Source organism: Mus pahari, chromosome 1, assembly GCF_900095145.1.
Source record: "Mus pahari chromosome 1, PAHARI_EIJ_v1.1, whole genome shotgun sequence".
NCBI lineage: Eukaryota > Metazoa > Chordata > Mammalia > Rodentia > Muridae > Mus > Mus pahari.
Genome location: NC_034590.1, coordinates 72,708,502 through 72,718,249, shown reverse-complemented (window position 1 = coordinate 72,718,249; position 9,748 = coordinate 72,708,502). Strand labels below are relative to the sequence as shown.

Genomic DNA, 9,748 nt, shown 5'->3' with positions numbered 1-9,748 from the left:
CTCTCTTAGCATCCCCCATTCTCTGCTTGTTTCAGGATCCTCCTGGCTGGCATGCCTGATTCCCTGATCTAAACCTTCTCCAGCCCAGGGCCTGGGCCACCCTTCTAGTGGTTCTTCTCTAAAGAATGCAGTCATAGCCGGGTGTGGTGGCGCATGCCTTTAATCCCAGCACTTGGGAGGCAGAGGCAGGCATACAAAGTGAGTTCCAGGACAGCCCCAGGGCTATACAGAGAAACCCTGTCTCGAAAAACAAAAACAAAACAAAACAAAACAAAAAAAAGAATGCAGTCATTTTGGCTACACTGGTCTTTTTTACCCTTTTGCACTTTTGGTCTCATGGCTCTCCCCTCCCCCCTCCCATGACCCAGCTCAGGGTCTTGTTCACTCTGGACACTTCCAGATGCTTCTGGCTAGGCTCTTCCCCATATCTACAATAAACTTTCTCCTCCACCATACCTAGGGGCAGTCATGGCCTCCTTTCTATTTCCCTTTTTCCTCCCTCAGGCAGGACGCTGAGGCAGGGCAGGGGTTCACTCCAGGCCCTGAGCTCAATCTTCACCTCAAATCCTCACTGGAAAGGTTACTTATTCAGAAACTGTAGAGCCCAGGAGCATCACCCAGGGGGCAAACCTCACTCTTGCAATAGAGGAGCCATAAAGGCCAGTTAATAATCAGCCCCAGGCAGAGACAGCTTAGAAGGGCCTCCAGCTTTAGGCCTCAGATACCTGGCCCACCCTTCTTCAGTCAGCAGGCTGATCTGGAAGTAAAAACAAGAAAGGAGGCTGAAGACTCTAGAAGTCCCCAACCTGTTGTGATCTTCAGTGGACAAACACTCCTGGCGTGTCACAGGATTCGGGTACACAGCAGCGGCCACGGAGAAGGGCAGCAAGACAGAATCCAGGACCTCCTGGAAGCCTGTCTCTCTTTGTAGGACCTTGTTCTTTAGCTAATTTTCCTCCAGTGGCCAAATTGCCTCCTCTCTCTCCTTCCTCCTTCCCCTCCTCCTTGTCTTCCTTCTCCTCCTCCCTTTTCTCTTTCTCCTGACATTCACCAATGTACTGGTCTTTCATATCTCACTTAAATTTCGATTGAGACAGCTCCCACATCTAGGTCCAACTTGGAGCCTTTCTCTAGGGCCACACACGCACAAGTAACTGATCAACAACTCCACATCTTCCTTGTTCAACTCTACTCCCCACTCCTTTATCCAATAGCAGCACCATCCTGGGCTCCCAGTAAGGAATGGATGTGTACGAGGGGTCCTGTTTTGGCTGCAGTGGAATGTGGGAGATGTCAAACTTAGCTCAGATCCTTAAGGGCTCCCCACACTCCCTGATGCCCGTAAAGACCTGTCAGAGGCGTAGGAGGTGAGCGAATGGAGAAGGGAAGGGAGCCTGGGCTTACACACCACTGAGGCTCTCGTCGGAAAGGTTAGACCGTCAGTGGTCTTGTGACTGGAAGTGGGTGACAGCCTGGCTGGTGAGGGTGGGGGAACTTGTAGCTGGGAGAAGTTGGGGACATGCGATCTTCTGATTCTATACAACAGGCCTGGAAGTTGCAAGTCTGTGTTCTAGTGATGTGATGGTCCTGCCATTGGCTCTGGTGCGGTCCTCTGGGGCTCATCTTATTCATGTGTATAACCGGCCATGGGTGATGGTAGTGGATGGATTATCTTAAAGGATCTTAGTAGCTCAAGACACAACGTGAGGAGTTTGTTTGAGACAGGGTCTTTCAGTGTAGCCTTGACTATCCTGGAACTCTCTCTGTAGATCAGGCTGGTCTCAAACTTACCAAGATCTGCCTGCCTCTGCTTCCCAAGTGCTGGGATTAAAGGCATGCACCACCACAGCCCTACTGTTTGTTTATTATTTTGCAATGCTGGGGATTGAAACCGGGGCTTCACACATACTAGGCATGTGCCACCACCCAGCTGTTTGTTTCTTTGTTTACTTGCAATGCTGGGGACTGAACGCAGGGTCTCACATATGCTAGACCAGCCTTTTGCCATACAAGTCCCAAGAAAGGAGCCTGTACTATTAATCTCATCCCTACAGAGAGGCCTGCTGCTGCGCACATGCAATAATTAACAGCTGAGTGGCCTCGCCCAATCTCAGGCTCCATTCCCGGGCTGCATTCCCACTACCTGCTCCACAGCTCGGTCTCCTAGGCCACTAAACCTCTCCTGGAATAAAGAAAGCAAAGGAAGTCTAGAGTGGAGACCGAGAAGAGAAGCCCGAGGCACTCTGAGAGCGGCTGCCTTTTCCTTGTTTGCCGCCTGACTCTTCTCAGCAGGAACCACATACCCTAAGGTACTCCCCAGCTTGTGTTGAAAGAATTTGCTGATTTGGAAACGAAGACGCCCAGTTCCCTCAGAGCACAGCCAGCCCAAGGGTCATCTGTGAGATAGTGTAGGTGGTGTCTGTCCTTCAGCCTAGGGCTGAGCTCTCCCGGTCTGGGGATCCCAGGTGGATGCAGGTGTGGTAATGGTGGGGTGGACCAGGATCAGAAAGCGTGACTAGGAACGTGGTGAAGACTTGGCAGGATTGTGGCTCACGGGGAGACAAGAACACTGACTGGAGGGAGTTAAAAAGGAAAAAAGTTTTAAAAAAGACCACTGACTGGTCAAGATCCATGTGGGGGAGGGGGACTCAGTATGGACTCAACATTTTAGTGATTTGGAGCATTTTGTAGGGGGAGGGACTGGGGCAAAGGGTCAGATTTGGGTGGGTAGTCCCTGCTGGGGGACTTGGAGCATGCCCCTCAAACTAGGTCCAGTTGGTTGCACATAGATAAAATTGGGCTTTATTTGGACATGGTTTTGTTCTTCTATGTTTAATCCTCGGGTGAAGTGACCTGAAGATATTTGTGTCTGTTTTCCACATGTCAAGCAGGGAGTGGAGAGAGGCCTGGGCCGGGCCACATTTTCTGGGCTTTAACTTGTGCTCCGAGTAGGTGGGTCATATTTGACCCAGCAGGAGTTGAAGACTCCTCGGCGCTTCCAACGGACTGACTTCCTGGGCCTGGAGTTGGCCATTAGAGTAAGTAGATTAACAGCCACTTGGCTGGGTCCCAGAATGAATGATTGCAGTGAGAGAATGAATGCACAGGTTGGGTCTGGTGGTGTAAAGCTGTATTCCTGTCTGGAGGCCAAGGCAAGGAAATTGGTTACAGAGTGAGGTCAAGGTCAGCTTGGGTGACTTAGTGAGAGACCGTGTCCCAAAATGAAACCTGAAAGGAAGGTTTGTGGTGGGTCCAGCAGTACTTACCTAGCAGGCACAAGCCCTTAGGTGAAGACAGGGTTTCTCTGTGCTGTCCTAGGACTTGTTCCATAGACCAGGCTGGCCTTGAACTCACAAAGATCCAGCTGCCTTCCGGGATCAAGGCCGTGTGCCACCCCTGCCCGGCTGGTTGTTTTTATGTTGTGATTTCACCATCCCAGGCTGACTACACATTTGGTATGAAATTGAAAGTGACCTTGAATTTCTAATCCTCTTGCCCCTAAATTCTGAGAATTCACTACCAATTGAGTTATATCTCCAGTCCTAGACACCAAGGTCTTTTGGGTTTGTTTTTTCTTTATTTTATTCTGAAGTAGTCAGATTATCTCTGTAACCTTGGCTGTCCTGGTACTAGCTCTGTAAGCCAATCAGATCTGTCTGCCTTTGCTGGGACTATTATTGGCGTGCTCTGCGTACAGGCTGGACCGAAGTTTTAAGGGAAATATGGTAATATGGAGATAAGATAGGCCTGTGAGCTGGGAAGTCCAAACTGAAGACATGACCACTTCAAGGTACGGTCCAGGGAATGGCTTCTACTGTAGGTATAAGGGAGAGTACAGCCAGAGAGAAACTCGTGGATTAAAAATGGGTAGCGGACTGCACTGGGCCATGAGAGAAGAAAGGGGGAGGTGGTGAACAGGGACAAGAGAGGAAGACAAAAGAGAACATAGCTGAAATGCCAGAGGTGTAAGGGAATGTTGAGGGAGGGGGAAAGCTTCAGAGAAGTTTAGGAGAGGGGGCAGGGTACGCAGAGCTGAGAGAAGCCACAGGTAATGGTACTGAGGGAACCTGGAGGCCAGCAGGCACCCTGCTATGCTAATAGGCACCACAGACAGTCCTGTGCCCTGAGTTTTGAGACAGCTTTATCAACTCCTGAATGGAACATGGACTTACAGGGAGGTGGAAAGGGTTTGAAACATTTTAGCAATTTTGAGGAGGGGGCGGGGGAACAGGTATAGCCAGTCACTTTCCAAAATCAGTGTCTTAAAAGAGCTGTAAGCTTGACCGCCCAGGGAACAGGCTCCGAAGTCTCCCAAGAATCTCTGGGAAGGGCCTGTGGAACTGTTGACCTAAAAAAGGCAGAAAGGTGTGGCGGAAGCGGAAAACGGCTTGAATTCCAGCACTCAGAGGGCAGAGGCAAGTGGATCTCTCTGAGTCTGAGGTCTGAGGCCAGCTGGTCTACAAGGTGAGATCCAGGACACCCAGGGCTACACAGGGAAACAGTGTTTTGAAAAACACTGGGGGTGGGGGTGGGGGTATTGGGGACTTTCGGGATAGCATTTGAAATGTAAATGAGGAAAATATCAAAAAAAAAAAAAAAGATAATGAGGACAGTCTTAAAAAGAGTAGAAGAGAGAGGGGGGTGGGAGGGAGGGAGAGAGAGAGAGAGAAATACAGAAAGAAACAAAGAAACACAAAAAGAAAAGGCCTGGGTGTGGCTGACCGCTTCAGCTCAGTAGGATGTCAGGGGAATTTCTTCTGCTCAGATTTTTTTTTTTTTTAAGTTTTTTTTCAAGTCAGGATTTTTCTGGGTAGCCCGGGCTCCCCTGTCACCCTCTCTATACCAGGTTGGTCTCAAGTTAAAGATCTGTCTGCCAAGCGCTGGCTCGAAGGGGTGTACCATGACCTGACCTTAGCACAGGATTTCAAGGATAGCCTGGGCCTACAAACAAACAAACAAACAATTCTACAAATCTTCAACTTCTCTGACGCTTCTTAAGGTTTTTGTTGTTTGTTTTGTTTTATTCTGAGACAGGGTCTCACTGTGTTTGCTGTAGTTGTCCTGGCTGTCTGTGCTTCCCTCGTGCTGGGATCAAAGGCATGTACCTCCAAACTAATACTTTATTTTTTGAATTTTTATACAAAGTCAGTTGGTATCAAAATCTGATTTGTCAGTCATGGTGGTACAAGGCAGATCTCTTGTGAGTTCAAGGCCAGCCTGGTCTGCAAGACCATCTTGATCTATAAGACCAACCTGGTCTATATAGCAAGTTCCAGGGCTCTACATAGTGAGATCTTACCTAAAAATCCAAACGAAAATAAAACAGAATTCCCTGAGTTAATTGCTATCCCGGGGCTAGAGAGATGGGGTAAAGTCACTTGCTGACAACCTGAGAACAGTCCCGGGGTCCCTTATGCTAGAAGGAGAAAACTAACTCCTGCAAGTTGCCCTTCTACCTCTATATACAGGTTCAGGCATACATGTGTGCATACCCAAAACGAATTAAATACATATTAGATACTAGGCAAAGGTTTGTTGGGTTTTGTTGTTGTTGTTGATGTTGTTTTGTTCTGTTTTGTTTTTTCTTTTTCTTTTTCTTTTTTTTTTTTTTTTTAAGATTTATTTATTTACTATATGTAAGTACACTGTAGCTGTCTTCAGACACTCCAGAAGAGGGCGTCATATCTCATTACGGATGATTGTGAGCCACCATGTGGTTGCTGGGATTTGAACTCTGGAAGAGCAGTCAGGTGCTCTTACCCACTGAGCCATCTCACCAGCCCCCGGTTTTTGTTTTTTCAAGACAAGGTTTCTCTGTATAGCCCTGGCTGTCCTGGAACTCCCTCTGTAGACCAGGCTGGCCTAGAACTCAGAGATCCTCCTGCCTCTGCCTCTCAAGTGCTGGGATTAAAGGCGTGCGCCACTACCGCCCAGGTCACATTTTTTTTAAAAGCCAAATTTGAAGTAAGCTTTATTAAATACTGGCCACGACAACAGACACTGGCCAGTCCATACCCAGGATTCCCAGACTGTGGCCAGACTGTGGCACTGAATTACACTAGGCAGGTGCTTATAAAGGCAATACCTCCATCTTTGTTTAACCAGGGGCAAACATACATTCTGATGTACTTCCTGCCTATGTGTGTCCCACCTATGTGTGATCAAGCACATTGGTGCGGTTTCGGCAGCCAAGCTCTTTTTACAGAAGTTAAAAACTTGTGACTTGATTTGAACAATAGTGCCCAGCATTCCAAGAAGTTAGTGTCCTCACTCAAGTTGGGCTTGCAGATTAGAAGCATTTGTTTGTTTGTTTGTTTCATAGATCTTTTTAGCATAGTAATTTCAATTTAAAACCTCACAAACTGAGGACAGGAGAGACAGTTCACGGGCCATTTTTACAGAGGCCCAACATTCGATTCCCAGCACCCACATGGTGGCTCACAGCCATCTCTAACCCTAGTCCTAAGGGACCTGATCCCCTCTTTTGGTCTCTGGGTACACTGTATGCATGGGGTGTATAGAATACACGCAGGCAAAACCCTTTTCAGAGTGGATCAGTGTGACGAATGGTTTCAGTGACTAGTTGTGTCTGGATCCCATTGCATTGATGGTCATGAAGTTGAAACATGGGAGAAATGAACTTTATATCCTCCTTCATGACTTCTGTCCTTTTGCCTCCCTCCTTTCTCATCACCTAATATTTCAGTCTTGGTTTCCTCTCTAAATTTTTAGACTTTTAACCCACACCTAAACCTGCATCAGCTTTTATAAATATCTTTACAAAACTTCACACTGAAACATCTGCCTCCAAAGGTTTTGAATGTGAACTCGAGTAAACTCTGTTCTTACAAATGGGCCATCTCTTATTTTTGAATTGCCTTATGTGAGTCTCAGGACCACTAAGTCTAACTGGCTGTGACCAGTGACTGTCTCTAGGGCATCTGAGCCTCACAGAGTCTGGGAAGACTGACAAGAGGAGGAGACCCAAGGTCTGTGAGTGCAGGCTCCACCCACTGGAGCTGAGCACGCCCTTGGAGGTTCCACTTACCTTAGCTCTGCCTTCAGGGTCTGGACATGGCTCACCTGATGACTGTGCAGTTGTTGCTCCTGCTGATGTGGATGGCTGAATGTGCCCAGTCCGGAGCTACTCGGGCCAGGACTGAACTTCTCAATGTCTGCATGGATGCCAAGCACCACAAAGAAAAACCGGGCCCTGAGGACAATTTACACGACCAGGTAGGATGAAGGGTGATGTATGGCTGACTGAGGGTTAGTGGGTCAGGAGAAAGAAGATCTAGTCCCAGTTTATGGTGGAGGTGGTCCGACCTCCCTGAGGAGACCTTTGGTTCTCTCTAGTGTGGGTGACATTGACAGTACATATTGGCTGCCAACTGCCAGCCTAATACTCTCAGCTCATCTTCTTGGTAGCGGAGTTTTGACGTTGCATAAGTAAGGAAGTAGATTCAGGGAGGAACTTGGGAAATGGAACAAGCAGACCATTGTGGTGGTTTTAGATTTAAACTGATTGAGAAGGAAGCCTCTGGGAGTCTCAGGGGAGGGGCTGTATGCTGCCCACAGTCGCTTTTCTGCCAGCCTTTGAAGACTTGAGGAGACTCTCATATCTGAGAAGCCTTTGGAGCCAGGCATCTAGTGAACATTTGGAGTGTGGTCCTCAGCTTGAGGGCTTGAGGTCTCTACGTTATAACAGTTGTTTGCCATAGCGCTTTTATTATCCCAAAGCTCACTAAACATTTAATAAAATCAGTGTGATGCAACAACTTTAAAGTCAACCCGCAGGAGGTCAGCTATTGGGGAGATACAATCAGTGCAGACAACAAAGTGGGAGTGTGTCTCAAAAAAGCCAAGATGAGGGCTGGAGAGTTGGCTCAGTGGTTAAAAGCACTGGTTGAGCTTACAGAATACCAAGATCTGATCCCCAACATCCAGGTGGTGGCTAGCAACCACCCATCACTCCCTTTCAGGGGATGCAATGCCCTCTTCTGACCTCTGCAGGCACCAGGTGTGCAGGTGATACAGATAAAATAAATAAAGCTAATAAGTAAATAAGCAAATAGGGCTGGGGATATAGCTCAGCTGATAGAGTACCTGCATAGCAGCCACAAATCTCTAGCACCATATGAAACTGGATGTGTTGGCACATAGGTGTAACATCACCCTTGGGAGGTAGAGGCAGTAGGGTCAGAAGTTCAAGGTTACCTTCAGCTACATAGGTGAGTTCAGTGCCAGTCTGGAATATATGAAACTCTATCAAGAAAGGGACAGAGAGAGGGGGGAGAGAGGGAGGAGGCTATTTTTATTATTTATTTTTTTGAGACAGGGTTCTACTATGTAGTTCTGGCTAGCCTGACTCTCACAGAGATCTGTCTGCCTCAATCTCCTGAGTGCTAGGATTAAAGGTGGGCATACCACACCACAAAAAAAATTTTTTTTAAAGCAAAAGAAAAGCAATCTGTATCATGCACATCAACATATTGACTCTATTAGCTGAGAGCCCTCAAGTTCTATTTGCTGCTGTTTTTTGTTGTTGTTGTTGTTTGTTTTTTATGTATTTATTTTTGTGGTATTTTGCATGCACGTTTTGTCAATCAAGGACCCTCAGTGCATGCGGAGGCTGGAAAAGGGGTGTTGGAGTCTCCACGACTGGAGTTATAGCTGGTTGTGAGCCTCCATGGGCATGCTGGGGGTGGAATCCAAGTGCTCTCAACCCCTGAGCCATCGCTCCAGGCTCTATTTGGTTTTTGTAATACTTTAGCTAAGCAGTGGTGGCGCACACCTTTAATCCCAGCACTCAGGAGGCAGCGGCAGGCGGGTTTCTGAGTTTGAGACCAGCCTGGTCTACAGAGTGAGGTCCAGGACAGTCAGATCTACACAGAGAAACCCTGTCCTAAATAAATAAATTAATAAATGCCTAAATAAATAAAAAACTATTTAAGATTTGTTCCTTGAGAATTCCATACGTGCATACCATGTCTTTCCGTCATGTGCAGCCCAGGCACACCCACCTTTTGGGTTCTACTTTGTCTTCTCCTCCCACAGGAGCAAGGTTGACCTATCTTGAGCCACCCTGGACTCTTCCCCGGGAATCACCAGTTGTCAATAGATCCTCAGCTAGGGATGAGGTTCCTATGTCCTTCTCTAACCCGCTGCTGCTGTTGATTTATTTATTTGTTTGTTTGTGTCTGGGAGACAGGGTCTTTCTTGTAGCCTGTCTGGCCTGGAACTCAAAAAGTAGAACAGGATGACCTTCCAGGATAAAGGGATTAGAGGTGTGTGCCTCCATACCTGAGCTACTATTTTGAAACACTGAGCACAAGGTTGCTAGTTTTAGATTGAGCAGTGACTACCTTGAGCAGCCTTAATTTACAAACTTATTCAAGTCTTTCTTCCTTCCTTCCTTTCTCTCTCTCTCTCTCTCTCTCTCTCTCTCTCTCTCTCTCCTTCCTTCCTTCTGTCTTTCTTTTTTTCTTTTTTAAACTTATATTTGTCACTTGGGAGTCAGAGGCAGGTGAATCCACTGAGCCACAGGGCTAGCCTGGTATACATAGCAAGTTCCAAGTAAGCCAGAGCTATATAGTGAAACCCTGTATCAAAAATAAATAGCCGCCGGGCGTGGTGGCGCACACCTTCAGTCCCAGCACTTGGGAGGCAGAGGCAGGTGGATTTCTGAGTTCGAGGCCAGCCTGGTCTACAGAGTGAATTCCAGGACAGCCAGGGCTATACAGAGAAA

At 47.4% G+C, this 9,748-nt stretch overlaps 1 protein-coding gene across 6 annotated transcripts in view; it reads left to right on the top strand.

The window, feature by feature from the left end:
• The first annotated feature begins 740 nt into the window (after positions 1-740).
• The window catches only part of LOC110325815 (folate receptor alpha), a 13,886-nt gene continuing 4,878 nt past the window's right edge, over positions 741-9,748 (top strand). Inside the window, exons 1-4 of one of the 6 annotated variants that reach the window (XM_029532806.1) lie at positions 741-856; positions 2,055-2,309; positions 2,892-3,038; positions 7,066-7,236. In XM_029532806.1, coding sequence (XP_029388666.1) covers positions 7,075-7,236 — 162 coding nt within the window. In that variant the 5' untranslated portion in view covers positions 741-856; positions 2,055-2,309; positions 2,892-3,038; positions 7,066-7,074. Of the gene's footprint in view, positions 928-1,937; positions 2,310-2,385; positions 2,476-2,888; positions 3,039-7,065; positions 7,237-9,748 lie in introns of those variants that run through there. The other 5 variants (XM_029532792.1, XM_029532796.1, XM_029532812.1 and 2 more) reach the window with 5 other exon arrangements.